This window comes from Carcharodon carcharias, chromosome 8, assembly GCF_017639515.1.
Source record: "Carcharodon carcharias isolate sCarCar2 chromosome 8, sCarCar2.pri, whole genome shotgun sequence".
Classification (NCBI taxonomy): domain Eukaryota; kingdom Metazoa; phylum Chordata; class Chondrichthyes; order Lamniformes; family Lamnidae; genus Carcharodon; species Carcharodon carcharias.
This window is the reverse complement of record NC_054474.1, coordinates 151,261,771-151,283,757: the sequence shown is the minus strand read 5'-3', so window position 1 is coordinate 151,283,757 and position 21,987 is coordinate 151,261,771. Positions and strand designations below refer to the sequence as shown.

The 21,987-nt window shown below is 43.5% G+C and overlaps 1 protein-coding gene across 1 annotated transcript in view; it reads right to left on the bottom strand.

Moving 5' to 3' along the window:
* Positions 1-4,540: 4,540 nt before the first annotated feature.
* Positions 4,541-21,987, bottom strand: part of nup214 (nucleoporin 214) — a 121,892-nt gene continuing 104,445 nt past the window's right edge. The window contains exons 32-35 of the mRNA XM_041194465.1: positions 13,952-14,107; positions 13,317-13,488; positions 9,120-9,262; positions 4,541-4,841 (exon numbers count right to left, since the gene is read on the bottom strand). Coding sequence (XP_041050399.1) covers positions 4,807-4,841; positions 9,120-9,262; positions 13,317-13,488; positions 13,952-14,107 — 506 coding nt within the window. The 3' untranslated portion in view covers positions 4,541-4,806. The remainder of the gene's footprint in view (positions 4,842-9,119; positions 9,263-13,316; positions 13,489-13,951; positions 14,108-21,987) is intronic.

Sequence of the window (21,987 nt, the reverse complement as noted above, 5' to 3'; positions counted from 1 at the left end):
AGCGACACCCACATCCAATGAATAAAAAAAAGCTTTCAGCAGGACCTCATTGACAAAGTGAGAAGAAAGGGCAAATTTAAAATAGAATTTTATTAGACAAAGTATGATGTTAACATGACTTCGTGACAAAAACATAACCTGAAGCAACAAACATGATTTCATCTCACTCTGCACAGCAAGCGGTGACTTAAACGGTTTGCAATTATGATTCATCATAAATCATGCCACCTCTCGGGCTACCAAATATCATTTCTTTTATATATATATATATATGTAGATATATATATATACTTCATAAAAAGAATCAAATAAAAGCTGCATAGAATTCAACCCCTCCATCCACTGGCGAATGACTGACTGGACCTGAAAGAAGAAAAAGAACATTGAGACAGAATGAAACACACACATCAGCTGCCAAGCAGCAATCCAATAACTGACCGAAATGAATCGTTCACTTCATTAACTATTGGTGATATTATTTCAATAGATGTGAATTATTTTATACCGCTTCCCAGGTTAGGTCACTGTTTTAAGGAAAAGACGTTAGAGACTTCAATTTTTATAGAAAAAAATCAAGTATTTTTGCTCGTGCTGCTCTTTGATTCTTGCAAAATTTGTCCGTGATGATCGTACAAACACCACCCTGCCCCACAGTTCAGAGTAAATTGGTTTCAGTTATGTAGAAAGACTAGAGAAGCTAGGATTGTGCTCCTTGGAACAGAGGGGCTTGGGGTGATTTAACAAAGCTGTTCAAAATTGCCCCCTCCCGCATGATTCTACGAAATAAGCAAAGGTTTTACTAGCAGCAAATCTTGCATCAGGGAAATGTCTCCCTTGATTTCTGTCGTTTGCTCTCTCTTTCTCCTCCTGTTGCTTCACTCAAATCGATTATAGTATGAACCTACGAAAATTAAGGACAGGAAAAGGGCAACAGATCCATTGATTTTGTCCAATAGGGTCCTAATTAAACATGAGCACCCAGTCTGCCCACCAACCAGTCAAGCAACTCCCTGGAGAAGCAGGTATTGGGGGTTGGGGGAGGCGGGTGCTGCAGGAAGACGTCGGTCAATTTATGAAAAACTTGAGAAATTCCTCTGCAACTTTGCAAAGGTGATCAAACAATTTCTAGGAGGTCAGAGTGACTGGGAGACACATTCCCCAATACCCAGCCTTCTATACAGTATCAGTCAGGCCCAAGTGGCTACTGCACACCTCAGAATCAGAAGGTTTGGAATTCAAGTCTCACTCCAGAGACTTCAGTGTAAAATCCTGGCTGAAACTCCCAATGCAGCACAGGCTGAATGCTGCACTGTCGGAGGTGCTGTTAAACCAAGGCCCCAACTGCCCTCTCAGGTGGACATAAAAGATTCCATGGCACTATTAGGAAGAGCAGGAGCGTTTTTCCCCAGTGATCTGGCCAATGCCCATCCCTCAATCACAAAAAAAATTAACTTTTCATTTTCTCATTGCTGTTTGTGGCAGCTTGTTGTGCCAAATTGGCTGCCGTGTTACCTACATTACATCAGTAACTAATTTCAATAGTATTTAATTGGCTGTGAAGCACTTTGAGACATCCTGAGGCTGTTGAACGAACGATAAAGATGTTTCTTTTTCTTCCTCAGCTGATATTCATCCCATGTCAATGGGAGCTCACTGGTTGACCATCATGACAACCCCTTACTCACTAAGTGTAAAATATGGGCAGTCCCTTATTCCTGCTAACAGCTGATGGTCCTTTACTGACTGGGGGAGGTGGGGGGGTTCCCTGTCCAACTTAATACCTCTAGAATGAATTTAACTAACTTGCCAAAGCCCATAGATTGGGATCTATCACTCTTTACAGTCTACACCTTTAGGGGAACACAAAGATATTTCTGATCACATCCAGGGTCTTTCTTAATTTTAAAATGGAACATACAATATAAATAATCCACATCAAAATTCAATTTATTTCATTGACCTGTTGCAATAAGATTTAGCTTTGTTTAGCGAAATATGTTCAATTTTTAAATATTGTATCCCTTTAAAAAGAACGAGGTTTTGATTCAGAATATCCTTTTCATCTGACTGTTGGATGCGGTACGTTGCCTTCAACAGGATCTGGTCAATTTAATTACCTTGTCAGGTATTTTACTACCAAAAGATTTCTCAAGGGCCAGAACAAGAGGGTAGATGGTGGTTTAGGTAAAGCAGAGGCCCAGGCTCATGCCCTGGGGACATGGGTTCAAATCCCACCATGGCAGCTGGTGGAATTTAAAATAAATAATTCAATTAATTCATAAAAATCAGGAATTGAAAGCTAGTAACAGTAATGGTGACCATGAAACTACTATTAATTGTTGTAGAAACCCATCCTGGTTCACTAATGACCTTTCCTTAGCCTGTCTGGCATACATGTGACTCCAGACCTACAGCAATGTGGTGGACCCTTAGCCACCCTTGAAATGGGCAAGCCTTTCAGTTCAATGGATAAGGATAAGCAACAAATGCTGGCCTTGCCAATATTGCCTACATCCCATGAATGAAAAAAAAATGAGCCAAATCTACTACAAATCACCGCACGGTTTCAAAATCCAAAAGTTCAGTCACAATTAAATCAATTTTGTTACGCACAAGGCAGCTTAAAGGCCAATTTCCTTGTTCTGTCATGATCTAATTGTAATTCTGTATTATTCAAATACAGTAAATCCATGACCAGCACATTACTACACCTTGCAGCAGTGATGTAGCATCAAAAAGACGCCACATCTGGTGCCATTCCTCTCCACTGAGTATCTGTTAAAGGATTCGGCAAGGGAAAGGGGAGGTTTGATGCTATTTTGTGCATTTCTCCTTGTTTGCTGCTATGATCTCTCTCGCTGGAACATCTACCCAAGTGGACGTTTGGTTCCGCCAGTCAATCGTTGCAGCCTATTCATGATCATTCAAAGTCGTTTCTGCACTTTAAAATACTGTGAATGATCTTAGAAATTTGAATCAGCAATAACAGAGTAAATTGGGAATTCAGCTTCTAAGAAAAAAACTGAACTAGATCATTTGAACTGAGCAGCTTTGAATTGAGTAGGTTGTATTCTGCAACGCAGAACCTGATGCATTTCAGGGCAAGTCAGAGAAATACACATGGGAGAAAGGAACAGAAGGTTATGCTGATAGGGTGAGATGAAGAGAGAGGCAGAAGACTTGTGTGGAGTATGAACATACATTATCTATCACCAGCATGGAGATATGGGGGCATTATTCAGGTCCAGTGTAAAATTCACTTTTTCCCCATTGAGAATCAAAGATGAAGGAGACAGCATTGGACATCAAGGATAAAACAACTAGATGTAAAACAGGAAGCAATGGGCCATTGACCCAAAAATGAAGCATTAAAAGCCCAAAGCTGGAAGAAACAATGAGGGGATGTTCAGCAGAGTGCTGACAGAAATAGGTGGTAAAATAAAGGAAAAAAAGGGCGAGGGAGGCAAAGAAGAGAAAAAGAAAAAGGAGAGAAAGAGAAACCAATTCAGAGGGTGTTGGAGAACCCAGGTGATAGTATTTTCATCAATGAGAAGGCAAAACCTATTTGTGGACTCTATAATTGGAGTTAAGAGTAGCTTCTGGAATCAGAAAATACCAAGGGCACAAGGGCCAGTTAGGAGGAAGAGTGAACACCAGCACATGCCCAATTGGAAGGGTAGGCAGTTTCTGAGAATCCAACTGATTCCCAATTTAGAAGCATTTGTACCTAAGCCATTATTCCTTTAATAATTCTCACATCGTTCAACAGTAAGTTCAGTTTCTGGAATTTTATGACAAATTGAACACATTTATTTTAACAAGGTGACTGAAAGAAAGGGAAGAGCTGAACAACAAATCTGGGAACAGAAGAATGTGCCAGTGTTGAAAGGATCTGTTTACTTTGCATTCTAAAGCAAGTATCCTGTCACAATGTGCTGGGTCTAGCACGGATGGGTCTGATCACTCAGTTGCAGCGTAAAATATCAACATCAGGTGCCAGCTGTGGCTCACTGCGATAGCATTTGCCTGTCTGACAGACTTATGCCTCATAATCCAGGCTAACACTCCCAGTGCAGTACTGAAGCACTGCTGCATTATTGGAGATGCCTTTTCTCCAATGACACATTAAACCAAGGCCCGACTGCACACTCGGGTGGGCAGAGAGTATCTCATAGCCAATTTTGTGGACAAAGAACAGGGCAGTTTTCCCCAGTGTCCTGGCCAATATTTATCACTCAACCAACAAGATTATCTGGTCATAAAACTGTTTGCAGCTTGTGGGATCTTGCTGCGTGGTAATTAAAAAAATAGAAAAGAACATGGAACTCTCAGCCAAATAAGACCAAAATTGAAGCTGTATATAAACCAAGTATCAAGAGATACATTCAGCCTGAGTGTTTCAAAAGATACTGCAATTTAGTCCAGTGTTTATCTATCCCTTTTCTAACAACCTGGAGGTTTAAATCAAACGAGATGAGAATGATTCTTTTAAGTCCTTTAGCCTCCCATCTGCTCATTATATAATAAAGTGTATTCCTCCACTGATTAATCCTTTATTGAACTTAGTAGCAAAACAAAACACAACAATCCTCTTACAGTAGAAATACAGAAGACAACAGATACACAGCACAACACAACAAAAGCAAATTCAAAGCATCATCTAGAATGCAAAACTCGGAAAATTGTCTTTTAACCCATGGAAGGGCTTGCCACTTTTTTTTTGTAGATCCAGCGTGATCAGCAGGCAAGGGTTAATAGGATTCCAGGTTCTGGTATCAGTTAGAAATGAACTTTCAGCCTCATTACTTACTGATGTGTGGATCCAAAACCACTTCCAAACCCTGCAAATAATTAAATGAGAAACAAAGGAAAAATTAGCCTTGCCCATAATAGATGCTTCCCAACAATCACTTAAATATAAAAAGCAAACAACAACTTGCATTTGCACAGCCCATTTCAAGATATCAGGACATGCTGAAGCTCTTCATAGCCAATGATGTGTAGTCACTGTTCTAACGTTAAGAAATGCAGCAGCCAATCTGCGCATGCTAAGCTGCCAGAAACAGCAATAAGATACATGACCAGGTCATTTGATTTTTAGTGTTGGTGGTTGACGGATAAATACTGGCCAGAGGACCAGGGAGAACTCCCTTGCTCTACTCAAAATAATGCCATGGAATCTTTTATGTCCACCCAAGAGAGCAGGAAGGGGCCTCAGTTTAATTCCTCATCAGAAAAATGGCACCTCCGACAGTACAGCACTCTCCCAGTACCACACACTGGGTGTGTCACACAAAACAGGAGCAGCAGCCATGTGGCTCCTCGAGCCTGCTTTGCCTTTGGCTGATCATCCAACTAGCTTCACTTTCCCAACCTATCCCTCGATTCCCATAGTGTTCAAAATTCTATCATCCCAGCCTCAAATATGTTCAATGACTGAGCATTCATAGCTCTGAGGTAAATAATTGCAAAGATTCACAACCCTCTGAATGAACAAATTTTTAGTCCTAAATAGCCCACTGCCCCCCTGAGGCCACGACTGCTATTTCTAGACTCTCGAGGCAAGTGAAACAGCTTCCCAGCTTGGATTAGTTGCTGAAGTCCCTGCAGAAAGCAGGGTAAAAAGATGATTACTGTTCCTGAAAATAAAGGCTGTTGTGGTGATGTCATGGTAATTATTTACAGAGAGCCCAATCACCTGTACAGTGCCCTGGGACTTGTGACACAGACTTTCATACTGATAACTGATGTGAACAATTTAATCTTTTTCAATTAGAACAGGACATGGAATAAGTAGAATAGAAGTTACTGCAGTGAATTTAGAGACTCCACTGGAATATAAACGCTGCTTTGTACTGAGTTTCAGTCCTGTGACATTCCCATTCTGCTACTGCAAATAACTGAATCTTTCAGATTGTGTTCACATTCCTTCACTCAGTCAAGTGTCAGCTGAGGCTCAATTGGTAACACTCTCACTCGAGTCAGAAGGGAAGACTTCAGCACAAAGTCCATGCCAACACTCCCAGTGCAGTAGAGAGAGTGCTGCATTGTCAGAGGTGCCGTCTTCATGAAACATTACATTATCTGCACGGTAAGGTGGATGTGAAAAGATCCCATGGCACAATTTCAAAGAAGAGCAGGGAGGTCTCCCCAGTGTTCTAGTCAATATTTATCCCTCAATCCACATCACTAAAACAGATTATCCAGTCACTAGCACATTGCTGTTTGTAGGAAACCTGGGCCCTCGATTCTTTCATTACTAAGTATCTACATTTCAAAAAGTACTTTGGGATGTCCTGATGTCATGAAAGGTAATCCTTTTTCTAATAAGTGGAATTGTACATAAATTTACACCTCAGCAGAAAACAACCTAGTTTCCAATTACCTGGTCCTTTAAGTGCACACTTTAAAGAGACTTAAACAGAATGCTTTTCACAATGGGCAAGGCTACAGACTGGCAGGTCCACAGTTACTCCTCACCTCACACTCAGTTATCAGTTCTGACTTTCTGAACACTCATTTACCAGAATTAATTTACAAGCTAGTTAAAGAGAAGAGTACAATACCAAACCATATAGAGGCCATGTTAAACTTGTACACAACCTTGGTTAGAAAACGCTTGGAGTACTGTGGACAGTTCCGGTGTCTATATTACAAAAAAGGGTACAGAGGCACTGGAGAAGGTGTAAAAAATGTTATCAGAACTGAGATGTTTTAACTAATTATCAGGAAAGACTGAATAGACTGGGGCTCGTTTCTCTAGAAATGAGATCATTGAGGAATGGCCGAATGGACATCTTAAAATTATGAAAGGAGTTTGATTAAACATAGGAATAGATAGAGAAAAGCAACTTCAGCTACATAGTAGAATGGAGAAGGCAGGGGCTGTTCTCCTTGGAGAAGAGAAGGCTGAGAGGAGATTTTTTTTCATTTATGGGATGCGGGCATCACTGGCTAAGGCAGCATTTATTGCCAATATCTAATTGCCCTTGAGGAGGTGGTGGTGAGCTGCCTTCTTCAACCGCTGCAGTCCATGTAGTGTAGGTACACCCACGCTGCTGTTAGGGAGGGGATTCCAGGGTTTTGACCCAGCGACAGTAAAGGAACGGTGATATATTTCCAAATCAGGATGGTGACTGGCTTGGAGGGGAACTTCCAGGCAGTGGTGTTCCCATGTGTCTGCTGCCCTTGTCCTTCTAGATGATAGCGGTCGTGGGTTTGGAAGGTGCGGTCTAAGGAGCCTTGGTGAGCTGCTGCAGTGCATCTTGGAGATGGTACACACTACTGCACTGTGCGTCGGTGGAGGGAGTGAATGTTTGTGGATGGGGTGCCAATCAAGCAGGTTGCTTTGTGCAGGGTGGTGTCAAGTTTCTTGAGTGTGGCTGGAGCTGCACAGGCTTTGGGGAGTCAGTATGAGAGTTACTGGCTGTAGGATTCCAAGCCTCTGATCTGCTCTTGTAGCCACAGTATTTTTAAAGCCAGTCCAGTTCAATTTCTGGTCATTGCCTGGCACTTGTGTGGTGCGAATGTTAATTGCCACTTCTCCGCCCAAGCCTGGATATTGTCCAGGTCTTGCTGCATTTGGACATGGACTGACTTGATTGGGGTATTCAAACTTATGAGGTGGGTCTGGACAGAGTAGACAGGAAGAAACTGTTCCCATTGGTGAAAAGATCGAGAACCAGAGGATACTAATTTAAGGTGACTTGCAAAAGAAGCAATAGCAACTTGAGGAAAGATTTTTTTTAGAAAGCGAGTGGTTAGGATCTGGAATGAGAGTGGCCTGAGAGTTTGATGGAGGCAGATTCAGTTGTGGCTTTCAAGAGAGCTCAATCATTATCTGAGGAGAAAATATTTCCAGAGAGGCATATTGCAGAGAGCCAGCAGACATGATGGACCAAATGGCCTCTTTCTGTGCTGTAACCATTCTACAGTTCCACTCAATGTTTCTGCATGCGCATGTGTGTGAGAGAAAGACAAAATGGAGGTTGGGGGGGGGGGGGGGGGGGGGGGGGGGGGAGGGGGGTGGCATAAATATAAGACAGTTACTAACAAATCCAGAAGGAATTCACGAGGACCTATCTTTAATATTCATTTACAGGATGCGGTTATATAACTGGCTAGGGCCAGCATTTAGTGCCTATCCTAATTGTCCTTGAGGTGGAGGTGGTGAGCTGCCTTCTTGAACAGCTGTAGTCCATGTGGTGTAGGTACACTCCCACAGTGCTGTTAGGAAGAGAGTTCCAGGGTTTTGACCCAGCAACAGTGAAGGAACAGCGTTATAGTTCCAAGTCAGGATGGTGAGTGACTTGGAGGGGAACTCCCAGGTGGTGGTGTTCCCATGTGTCTGCTGCCTTTATCCTTCTAGATGGTAGTGGTCGTGCATTTGGAAGGTACTGCCTAAGGAGCCTTGAGTTGTTGCAGTGCATCTTGGAGATGGTACACACTGCTGCCACTGTTAGTCAGTAGTGGAGAGAGTGAATCTATGAGGAAGGGGTGACAATCAAGTGGGCTGCTTTGTCCTGGATGTTGTCAAGCTTGAGTGTTGTTGAAGCTGCACTCTTCCAGGAACGTGGAGGGCATTCCATCACCCTCCTGACTTGTACCATGTAGATGGTGGAGAGGCTTTGGGGAAGGAAGAGGTGAATTACTCGCCACAGGATTCCTAGCCCCTGATCTGTTCTTGTAGCCAAAATATTTTTAATGTTAGTCCAGTTCAGTTTCTGGTCAATGGTAACACCCAGGGTTGTTGATAGTGGGGGATCCAGTGATGGAGATACCATTGAGCATCAAGGGGCACTGGTTAGATTCTCTCATTGGAGATGGTCATTGCCTGGCACTTTTGTGGCGTGAATGTTGCTTGCCACTTGCGAGCCCAAGCTTGGATATTGTCCAAGTCTTGCTGCCCAGAGAGTAGTTAAAATGTGGGACTCATTGCCTTGGAGTGTTTGAGGTCTATAAATGTCATTAATGGGAAGCTAGGTAAACATATGAGGGAGAAAGGAATAGAGGGATATGCCGATAGGGTTAGATGAAGTAGAGCGGGAGAAGGCCAGTTGGTCCAAAAGGTCAGTTTCTGTGCTACATGTAATGTCAGCCATAAGCATGGAAGTTCATACCTCCTCCGCTGGCCCCAAAGGTTGAAAAATTGGTCCCTTGTCCTCCAAAACCAGGTGTCTGCTGGGTTGCTGATCCAAAAGCACCAGTGCTGTGCTGATTTGCTACACTTGCAAATGTTTGGGCATTAGCAGTGTTTCCAAAGCTATGTTTAGAAGAAAAAAAAGTTATTGGTTAGCATATACATATAATTGGTGACTTAAAAGACAGAGAGATAAAGGGAGATGTGCTCCATTAGCCAGGGTTTACCCAGCTGCGCATTGCGTGAAGCCAGACAACAATATGACTGCAAAACAATGACACGGTTTCTGTAAAGCAGCAGGGTATTTATTACACTAAACAAAACTTTTAAACCATCCGCTGGGGTTGTGCAAGTGTTGCTGGGAAAACCATCATTTATTCCCCATCCCTAATTGCTCTTGAGGTGGTGATGTTGGGCCATCTTTTCGAACCACTACAGTCAGTATGGTGTAAATACATCCTCAGTGCTGTTGAGTGAGGTGTTGACCAATTCTGACTCAGTGATGATGAAGGAAAGGCGATATATGCTCGAGTCAGGGTGGTGTGCAACTTGAAGGTGATGGTGTCGCCATGCACCTGCTGTCCTTGTCCTACTAGCTTTGGAGATCATAGGTTTTGGAAGGACTGTCAAAGCAGCCTTGTTGCAGTGCATCTTGTAACTGGTGCACATTGTAGCCGTGATACACTGCTGGTGAAGGGAGTGGATGCTTAAGCCAATGGGTATGGTGTCAATCAAGTGGACTGCTTCGCCCTGGATAGTGTCAAGCTTCCTGTTGCTGAAGCTGCACAATTCTAGGCAAGTGGGGAGTATTCCATCACACTCTTGACTTGTGCCTTGTAGATGGAGGACAGGCTTTGGGGAGGGAGGAGGCAAGTTACTCGCCACAGAATTCCCAGCCTCTGGCCTGCTTTTGTAGCCCCAATATTCAGGATGGTTGGTCCAGTTCAGTTTATGGTCAATGGTGACCTTCCCTGTCCTTCCCAATGGTGCTGCCAATGCACCAGCTACATGTTTGACAAGCATTTTCAGTTTCTGCTATTGGGTTTTGATTAGAGGCTGATCTAATTAGGCAACAGTGGAAATGTAGGCAGCCACACAGATGAGGCTCCTTGTGTAGAACTTAAAATTGATAGCAGGGCAAGGGAAACAATGTGGGTCAGTTCAATCAATGATAGGGCCAAATACTTGGCATTTTAGGAAAAATAAAAGCTTCTGTGAAGAAAAGGCTTAAAGCCTTTACTAAGTGAATCATCTTCCTTTCCCAATTCTAGTGCATTTGGTACTAGTTATTTTTTCAGAACAGAGTTATGACAATGTGCAATGCGCTGCCCGAAAGAGCAGTAGAAGCAGATTGAACAGTAACTCCCAGAAGGGATAAATACTGTGCTTGAAAGGGAAGAAAATTGCATGACCATGTGCAAAGGGCAGTAAGCAGGACCAATTGGGTATCTTTCACAAAGAGCTGGTACAGACACGATGGGCCAAATGGGCACCTTCTGTGCTGTATCATTCTATATACAGGAATATCCAGAGCTTTTTATGGATTGAACAGATTTTAAGTATTTCATATTGCATAAATCCAGGGGGACCAGTGTCCATGAGCTAAATCTGTGTTGATGAAATGAAATCCAGTTCCCATCAGCTGGGGGTAGAATCACAGACTCAAGCAACACTGGCTCTATCTGTCATCAGGATAAGGGAATCAGATTTAGTAACACAAATGTGAAGAGCTGGCACATTGATGTCAGTCTCCCCGAATCTGAACTAAACAAGCACTAATGTAAAGGAGAAATTATATTTTTATATCAATACTCACATCGCAAAACTCATCATGATGATCCAAATGTCTACACAGAATACAAGTGCATCACTGAAGCAATTACATTTAAACTGGAGGAGGCCACTCATCTCCTGGAGTCTGTTACACCATTCAATTAGGCCATGTCCAATCTGTATCTTAACTCCATGTACCTGCCTTTGGTTCTGAAACCCTTAATACCCTTGCCAACCATCAATCTCAGTTTTGAAATTTTCAATAAGCATCTAGTCTCCACAGGTTTTCTTTGGGGGGGGGGTTTGGGGGATGGTGGGAGCGAGTTCCATATTTTCATCACCCTTTCTGGGATGAAGTGTTTTCTGACATCACCCTTGAACAGCCTTGTTCTAATTTTAAGGTTACACCCCCTAGTTCCGCGTTCCACCCCTCTATCAAACCAATTAAATACTTCAATCATCTTAAACATCTCAATCAGATAGCACATTAATCTTCTACAGTCGAGCTTAATCTTTGAAACCTGCCCTTATAAGTGGAGCACAAATTAATACTGCAAGCCTGAAGGTAGTGGCTGTACTTTGCAATATCAATTTTACATCCTGTTGCGCTGAGTTTCCTTTCAGTTAAGTCTACAGCTTCAGAGAAAAATAATGAGGTACCGATTTACTGGTTGAGTCAGCCTTCTCACCCAATTTGGGTGCATTTAGCAATACAGATCTTTTTTTAAAATGTCAACTCTAATTTATTCGAGTCAGGAGAATTGAGGATAGAAGCATAAAATACAAAAAGGTTAAATGTCAAGAACTACTACTTCACAAAATTTCTATCTTCTGCATCAAGATACCCAAAATATATAATAAATGTGATTGTACAGTCCTGGAGACAGGAACTGGATGAGTTCCTGAGAGAAGGCATCTTGTGCAGTGAAGCTATGTGCTGAGTTGTATTTTTGTATGATTTAATGTGGTTTCCTGGAGCTGGCTGCATTACCCACACAGTCAGAAGAATTTCATGGAGTTTTCCTAAATTAGCATCAGGATTTTCTTTTTTCGCTTCCCCCAGGAGATTTCACATTGGGACCAGGGGGTAGGGAAGGAAACGATCATTCACAAAGCTTGCATTGTGTCTGAATACACACCATCTTTTCCGGTCCCATCAGATATAACCAAGATGTCCATGTGGATGGACACACATCCAGGAGGCAACAACGTGTTCAAGGACATTGAAGCTTGGAGATGGGGCGGTAGGAAACGGGGGAGGGGGGGTGTGTGCGTCAAGGGTAAGGGGGGAAAATGATGGCGGTTTTGGCATGGAGTGGGGAGCAGTTACAATTATAGCACGAACTTGGGACGGGCTTGGAAGTTGGGGTGGTCAGCAGTTTAGTGCAAATGGGGCCAAGGCAGCATAAGGTGGACTCTGCACAAGATGAGTTTTGGAATGGGCACAAGGAGAGATGATCAGGTCCAGATCATTTGGCTCATGATGCAGAAGCTGACTGCAGATAGGCCAAAAGAAACTGGATGACTACTCTCAACCTCCAAATACTTTCCCAAAATTTCAAATAGAATCAACTATAGTTTTTATAATACAATAAAATCTCAATGAGTTGAATCCCAGGGGAGCCGCCTCCAAATTTGTGTTAAGCAGTTTCATGAGGAGATCCCATTCCCACATGAACGGGTCTCTATGTAGCTCGATATGCCAGGTAAACTCCAAATGGCCCAGTTTCTTTACCAGGGCAAATCCCACTTCCTGCAGGATTGGACTGGAGATGGGAACGTTCTCTGCTTGGGCTGCCTTGAGTCATGTTAGCAGAGCCTCATCAACATCGGGATAGGCAGCCGTTCTCATCCTCTTCCTTGCTGGAGAGGGTGCCTTTCTTGCCGAATTGTTCGAGGTGTTCTTGTGTTTCATAATGATGGTAAAACTCAATGGCGGAGTCTCCCACTCCTTTGCCATGTCCACTTTGCACTCCACGCTATGGTTTTCCACTGGCTGTTATCAACTTCACCTCTTGATCAATATCACTTAACTTTCTCACAGGTTTAGCATGTCCTTCCACAGGGAGATCTCATTGTCAAACGATGGCTTGCCCAACGCTCCGTGATTTCGCGCTGTGTGGTCTAACTCTGCTTTGATTGATCTGCCTGGTCATATGACAAGCTTAGACAAGTTCAGCTAATCCAGAGTAACCACTACGGGATTTCAGCTCATCATCATTCTATGGGATTTGCCATTCCGTCAGCAGAAATGGTTGACAACTTCGACATAACTGGAATTTTGTGCCATCCGAATTTGACTCATTGTGATTTCACTGTATTTCATGTTATCAACACACACAGGCAAATCCAAACATCCCATTGCACCCCTCTCAGCCCCACCAAACATTTCCCTAGGTCTTACCCAAACCCTCCAGCACTGGCAGCTGCCGTTCCTTCACCGAACACCTTGCCTCCTGAAGGGCTCATGGATCCACTAAAAGCTGGTGGCCCACCAAACGCTGGCGACCCTCCAAAAGTTGGGGTGCTACCAAAGCCTGGAGGACTGCCAAACACAGGAGCAGCACCAAAACCACCTGTTAAAAAAAACAGAGGAGAGGGAGACTGAATGAAGGAGACAATACAACTCAACACAAGGTTCTGGGTTTACCATTTGAACAAAACTTACAAACAAGGATGAGCAGAGTGATAAGACAGGTGAGGGAGAAAGGACAAGGGGAAGAAACAATTACCTCAGACAGATGTCTGAGATCATATGTTGGGACATTTGGAAGTATCATTTTAATAATTCCATACATTTAAAATTTTGAGCAGAGTTATAATTCAATAATAATCTGTTTCATTCAGACTATTTATGAATCCCAAGCAAAACTGAAAACCTGCTACTTGAAAAGAGGACCACTCCAATCTTCAAATGTGAATTCTTCTCACTCCATCAATTTCTTCTTTCCAGCTCCAGTAGCAGAGCCTGGCCTCCCTTTATTGGTCTATATATAACCCACTCTGCCCAGTTAGTTCTCAAAAAATCCATCTAATTACCTGGGGGTTTTGTGGGAGTGGAAAAGCTGCCGAATCCCTGGGCAGCGACACTAGAGCCAGCGCTGAACGAGCCTGTTGATTTCTGATCTGATCCAAAACTGGCATTGCCATACCCAAACGTCTTGGCGCCGCTGTTCCCAAACAAGTTTTGCGCATCTGGTGAAAGGCAGATACCCATCAGCAAAGTTGCACCCTCAGTATCATTTACCTGTGAAGACCCCCATCTGATATCTGGCGTCACTGACTTCAGCTGAACTCAATCGCAGGGGCCTGAGGCATGGCGGAAGTTGGGGGGAGAAAAGGTCAGTTCTGCCAGTTTCGAGTCCCTGGCTCCTCCAATTTCACCCCCATTATCTGGTCCATTACCTTAATGACTTTTGTGGGAGATTGCTGTATGCAAATTAGTTGCTACAATTCCCTATAAAGTGCTTTGGGATTTCCTGAGATTGTGAAACACGCTATAGAAATACAGGATTGTTCGTGAGCATTTAGCCTGTCAGCTAAACACCATTATTATTTCTATCACAGGTCAAAATAAAACATTCAACAGATCACATGACTACAGGATGTTCATTAGAAGGAACTTGCATTTACATGGCATCTTTCATCGTCAAAACATCTTGTTGTCACTGTTGACACACAGGCCAATTTCATGGCAAGGTCCCTCAAGCATCAATTTATTAAGTTGTGATGTTGGTTGAGGAAGTATGTTGGTTAGAACACTGGGCAAACTCCCTGTTCTATTTTGAGTGCAATGGCATCATTTACATGCACAGAAGATGGCTCAACCTCACGCTTTATTTGAAAGTTGGCATCTCCAACAACATGGCACTAATTCAGTCATGCACTGGACTGTCAGCCGAAATTAGGTGTTCAAGGTTGTTGGGAGGTTTGAACTACAACCTTTGGATTAGAGGCGAGAATGTTAACAGAGACAAACTGACAGCAAATCAAAATGGCAAGCTTAGTAAAAGTGCTTTGAGTAAAACAGAATCATGGTCTCATAACCCTTGATAATGAATCCCAAGTGAAGTTAACAGGAATTCAACTGAGAGTTTTGAAAGTCACAGAATGATACAGCATTCAAGGAAGCTATTCAGTCCATTGTGTCAGTGTTGGCTCTTTGAAAGAGCTATCCAATGTTTTTCTATTTGTTCAAGGAATGTGGTCGTCGCTGGAAAGGCCAGCATTTGTTGCCCATCTCCAATTGCCCTTGAGTAGTTAAGAGTCAATCACATTGCTGTGGATCTGCAGTCACCTGATCAGGTAAGGATGGCAGATTTCCTTCATTAGTGAACCAGATGGATTTTTACAGCAATGGATGATAGTCACAGAGTCTTCATTACTAAGGCTAACTTTCAATTGGAGCTTACTTCACTTGAATTTAAATCGGATTTGAACCAGTGTCCCAGAGCTTTATCTTGGGCCCCTGGATTATTAGCTGAGCGATATTACCACCACACCACCATCTCCGTAATTAGCTCATTCTCCTTCCTCTTGCCCCATAGTTTCCAATTTTTTCCTTTTCAAGTATATATCCAATTCCCTTCAGAAAGTCACCTCTCCAGCAGGGTGGGAATTGTGGATTTCTCCAAATATTTTCAAAATGTGGAAGAGTTCCTATGGGAAATGTAGAACTAATGAAGGACATTTTGGAAAGCAAATTTCATTTTATGTTTTTGAATGCAAATTCAGGAGATGCTTGTCATTCACATGAAGAAAAACAAACTGTCAGGGCTCAGTTCAATTGTCCTTTAAGGAGAATATTTTCCTCGAGGACATCGGGAAGTCCAGCATAGGAAGCCATTCATGCTGTGTTGGGCTCAATGTCCCAGAAATAATCCTCACGGCTTCCAAGGGGTGACTAATTACATTTGTATGGCAGCCACTGCTGTTGGCTAGACCAGGGGAGGGAAGCAGTGCATAGTGTGTTGGCTCTACTGCCCTGGGTGACAGCTAACGAAGGACTCCCATTGACACAGGACCTCAGAAAAACTGCATGCACTCATCTGAAATCCTGCAGTGCCAACTGGAACCCACTCCACACCTATAAACTAACGACAACCCCACCTCTCGATGGCACACCACCTGGCTAACTACAAACATCGCTAACCTCAACCTGGTAACTGACCAGAATAGTAAAGTCCCTCATTTCAACCTTCCATGGAAAATCTGGATGACCCTTAATTGTTTGAGGACAGGCCAGGGAAGTTGTGAACATTTGCTCCACAAGTGGAAAATGAGGAACAGCTCAAATTGTGGCTGAGGCTAAGTCAGACTATTGCCCACATATTGAACTGCTATCTTGAAAATCCATTCCTGGAGGCATCACAACCATTCACACTGCATCAGATGAAGTTGTTGAATCGATTGTTAACCTCAACGTCGAACAATGGCTGCTTCCCCAGCCATACGAATAACAAAAAAGTTGAATTGTGACCCTCAGCAACTGAGGAAAAAATAATCTTTCCTGGGCCAATTGTGATTCCAAATCTCCAACAATGAATGTCTAAGTGCAAAGGTACTAAATGTAGGCCAATGATCAGGTTTTGTCATAGTATGAATCTCCAGTTATCCAGTAATGACAACTATGCCTTCAACTGCCTTGGTGCTAAGCTCTGGAATTTCCTCCCTAAAACTCTTGTCTTTGTCTCCTCTTTTAAAAAGCTCCTTTAAATCCATCTCACCTCTCCCAATATCCCTCTTGTGATTTGGTGTCAAACTTTGTCTGATAATTGCTCTTGTGAAGTACCTTGGAATGTTTTACTATGTTAAAGATATGAAGAGGGCATAAGGAGGCTACAAAGTGACATAGATAGGTTGATTGAGTGGGCAAAGATCTGGCAAATGGAGTATAATGTGGGCAAATGTGAAATTATGCATCTTGGCAAGAATAATAAAAAAGATGGTCTAAATGGTAAGAGATTGTAGAACTCAGATTCAGAGGGATCAGGGTGATATAGTGCATGAATCACAAAAGGCAGGTACAGCAAGTAATTAGGAAAGCTAATAGAATGTTATTGTTTATTCTGAGCAAAATCTATTACAAAAGTAGGGAGGTTATGTTTCAGTTGTACAGGGCACTGGTGAGACCACATCTGAGTATTGTGTACAGTACTGGTCTCCTTATTTAATGAAAGATGTAAATGCGTTAGAATCAGTTCATAGAAGGTTTACTAGGCTAATACCAGGAATGGGTGGGTTGTCTTATGAGGAAATGTTGAACAGGCTAGGCTTGTGTCCACTGGAGTTTAGAAGAGTAAGAGGCGACTTGATTGAAACATATAAGATCCTGAGGGGTCTGACAAGGTGGATGTGGAGAGGATGTTTCCTCTTGTGGGAGAATCTAAAACTAGGGGTCACTGTTTAAAAAAAAGGGTTGCTCATTTAAGACAGAGATGAGGAGAAATTGTTTTCTCTGAGGGTCTTGAGTCTTTGGAACTCTCTTCCTCAAAAAGCCTGGAAGCAGAGTTTTTGAATATTTTTCAGGCAGAGCTAGAGAGATTCTGATTAACAAGGGGGTGAAAGGATTTCAGGGGTAGGCAAGAATATGGGATTGAGGTTACAACCAAATCAGCCATGATCTTAATAAATGGCATAGCAGACTTGAGGGGCCAAGTGGCCTACTCCTTCTCCTAATTCATATGTTCATATACATGTGCTATACAAATGCGCATTGTTGCTATTGTAAAGAGCCAAGGTCCATCATGTGTATATCACTGGGTTAAAATTAAAAGATCCAATAAATCAGGACATACTGGCCAGATGTTAAGATTAAGTCTTAAACAGCTGAATTCTGCAGAATGGCAGTCGCTGGGCCAGTAATCCAGAGAACCAGGGTAATGCCCTGGGGATAAAAACAAAAAACTGCGGACGCTGGAAATCCAAAACAAAAACAGAATTACCTGGAAAAACTCAGCAGGTCTGGCAGCATCAGCGGAGAAGAAAAGAGTTGACGTTTCGAGTCCTCATGACCTCATGTTCTGTTGAAGGGTCATGAAGACTCGAAACGTCAGCTCTTTTCTTCTCCGCCGATGCTGCCAGACCTGCTGAGTTTTTCCAGGTAATTCTGTTTTTGTAATGCTCTGGGGACCCTGGTTTGAATCCCACCACAGTAAAATGGTGGAATTTGAATTCAATAAAAAATATTGAATTAAAAATCTAATGATAACCATTGTTAATTGTTATAAAACCCATCTGATTCACTAATGTCCTTTAGGGAAGGAAATCTGCCATCCTTACTGGCCTACACATGACTCCAGATCCACAGCAATGTGTTCGATTCTTAAATGCCCTCTGAAATGGCTTAGCAAACCACTACAAAGTCTCAAAAAAGGAATGAAACCAATGGACCGCCCAGCATCAAACTAGGCACCAGAAGCGACAACGGCAAACTCAGCCCTGTCAACCCTGCAAAGTCCACCTTACTAACATCTGGGGGGTCAGTGCCACACAAAATTGGGAGAGCTGTCTCACAGGCTAGTCAAGCAATAGTCATCCTCACATAATCATATCTTACAGATAATGTCGCAGGCACCACCATCACCATCCCTGGGTATGTCCTGTCCCATAGGCAGGGCAGACCCACCAGAGGTGGCAGCACAATGATATACAGTCAGGAGGGAGTTGCCCTGGGGGTCCTCAACATCCACCTAGGAATTCTCATGGCATCAGGTTAAACATGGGCAAGGAAACCTCCTGCTGATTTCCACGTACCGCCCTCCTTCAGCTGATGAATCAGTGCTCCTCCATGTTGAACACCAATGGCACAGAATGTACTTTGAGTGGGGGACATCAATGTCTATCACCAAGAGTGGCTCAGTACTAACCAAGCTGGCCGAGTCAAAGACATAGCTGTCAGATTGGGCCTGCAGCAGGTGGTGAGGGAACCAACACAAGATAAAGACATACTTGACTTCATCCTCGCCAACCTGCCTGCCGCAGATGCATCTGTCCATGACAGTATCGGTAGGAGTGACCACCGCACAGTCCTTGTGGAGAAAAAAGTCCCGTCTTCATATTGAGGATACCCTCCACCGTGTTGTGTTGCACTCCCACCGTGCTAAATGGGATTGACTTCAAACAGATTTAGCGACTCAAGATTGGGCATCCACGAGCCATGTGGGCCATCAGCAGCAGCAGGACTGTACTCGAACATAATCTGTAACCTCATGGCCCACTCTACCATTACCATTAATCCCTGGTTCAATGAAGAGTGCAGGAGGGCATGTCAGGAGCAGAACCAGGCATACCTAAAAATGAGGTGTCAACCTGGTGAAGCTATAACACAGGACTGCTTGCGTGCCAAACAGCATAAGCAGCAAGTGACCGACAGAACTGAACGATCCCACAACCAACGGATCAGATCTAAGTTCTGCAGTCCTGCAACATCCAATCGTGAATTGTGGTGGACAATTAAACAACTCACTAGAGGAGGAGGCTCCACAATTATCCCCATCCTCAATAATGGGGGAGCCCAGCACATCAGTGCAAAAGAGAAGGCTGAAGCATTTGCTACAGTCTTCAGCTAGAAGTGCCAAGTGGATGATCCATCTCGGCCTCCTCCCTAGGTCCCCAGCTTCACAGATGCCAGACTTCAGCCGACTCAATTCACTCCGCATGTTATCAAGAAACGGCTGAAGGCATTGGATAGTGTGAAGATTATGGGCCCTGACAATATTCTGGCAATAATACTGAAGACTTGTGCTCCAGAACTTGCCATGCCCCTAGCCAAGCTATTCCAGTACAGCTACAACACTGGCATCTACCAGACTATGTGCAAAATTGCTCAGGTATGTCCTGTACACAAAAAGTAGGACAAATCCAATCTGGCCAATTACCACCCCAGCAATCTACTCTCGATCATCGGTAAAATAATGGAAGGGGTCATCAACAGTGCTATCAAGCGGCACATACTTAGCAATAACCTGCTCACTGATGCTTTGCTTGGATTCCACCAGGGCCACTGAAGGCCTGAACTTACTACAGCCTTGGTTCAAACATGAACAAAAGAGCTGAACTCCCAAAGTGATGCCCTTGACATCAAGGTTGCGTTTGACTGAGTGTGGCATCAAGGAGCCCTAGCAAAACTGCAGTCAATGGGAATCGGGGGAAAACTCTCCACTGGCTGGAGTCATACCTAGCACAAAGGAAGATGGTTGTGGTTGTTGGAGGTCAGTCATCTCAGCTCCAGAATATCACTGCAGGAGCTCCTCAGGGTAGTGTCCTTGGTCCAACCATCTTCAGTTGCTTCATCAATGACCTTCCTTCCATCATAAGGTCAGAAGTGGGGATGTTCGCTGATGATTGCACAATATTCAGCACCATTCGTGACTCCTCAGATACTGAAGCAGTCCAATGCCAAATTCAGCGAGACCTGGACAATATCCAGGCTTGGGCTGACAAATGGCAAGTAACATTTGCACCACACAAGTGCCAGGCAATGACCATCTCCAACAAGAGAGAATATAACCATCACTCCCTAACGTTCAATGACATTACCATCACTAAATCTCCTACTTTCAACATCCTGGGGGGGTCACCATTGACCAGAAACTGAACTGGACTAGTCATATAAATATTGCGGCTACAAGAGTGGGTAAGAGGCTAGGAATCCTGCGGTGAGTAACTCACCTTCTGACTCCCCAAAGTCTGCTCACTATCTACAAGCCACAAGTCAGGAGTGTGATGGAATACTCTCCACGTGCCTGGATGAATGCAGCTCCCATAACACTCGAGAAGTTTGACACCATCCAGGACAAAGCCGCCCGCTTGACTGGCAACACATCCACAATCATTCACTCCCACCACCTCCGACACACATAGGAGCAGTGTGTACCATCTACAAGGTGCACTGCAGGAATTAACCAAGGCTTCTTAGACAGCACCTTCCAAAACCAGAACCACTACCATCTAGAAGGACAAGGGCAGCAGATAAATGGGAACACCACTACCTGGAAATTCCTCTCCAAGTCACACACCATCCTGACTTGGAAATATATCGCCCCTCCTTCACTGTCACTGGGTCAAAACCCGAGAACTCGCTTCCTAACAGCACTGTGGGTGTACCTACAGCACATGGACTGCAGTCGTTCAAGAAGGCAGCTCACCATCACCTTCTCAAGGGCAACTAGGGATGGGCAATAGATGCTGGCCCAGCCAGCGAAGCCCACGTCCCCTGAATGAATAAAAAAAAAAGCTTAGCAGTCTCATAGCAGAGGTACTGAGGAAGAGCGAGAGGAAACCTAAGGAAATCTTGATTTCAGAATGAAGACAACAGCTCAGGATAAGCCAGGGAACTACAGACCAGTGAATCTCACTTTAGTGGTAGGGAAACTATTGGAGAAAATTCTGAAGGAGAGGATCTATCTCCACTTGGAGAAGCAAGGTTTGATCAGGGATAGTCAGCATGGCTATGTCAGAGGGAGGTCATGCCTAACAAATTTGATTGAATTTTTTGAGGAAGTTACCAGGTGTGTAGATGAGGGTAGTGCAGTTGATGTAGTTTATATGGATTTCAGCAAAGCCTTTGACAAGATCCCACATGGGAGACTTACAAAGAAGACAAATGCACATGGGATACAGAGTAATTTGACAAGGTGGATTCAAAATTGGCTTAGTTGTAAGAGACAGAGAGTGATGACAAACAGATGCTTTAGTGACTGGAAGCCTATGTCCAGTGGTATGCCACAGGGATTTGTGCTGGGTCCTCTATTATTTGTCATTTATATAAACGACATAGATGACTATGTTGGGGTTATGATTAGTAAGTTTGCAGATGACACAAAGATTGGCCAGGTGGTTAACAGTGAGCTTGAGTGTCTTGGGCTACAGGAAGATATAGACAGGATGGTCAAATGGGAAAATTAGTGGTAGATGGAAGTTAACCCTGAAAAGTGTGAGGTGATACACTTTGGAAGGAGTAATTTGACAAAGAAGTATTCAATGAACAGCATGACATTAGCAAGTTCTGAGGAACAAGGGGATTTTGAGGTGTGTGTCCTTAGATCTCTGAAGGCGGAGGGGCATGTTCGTGG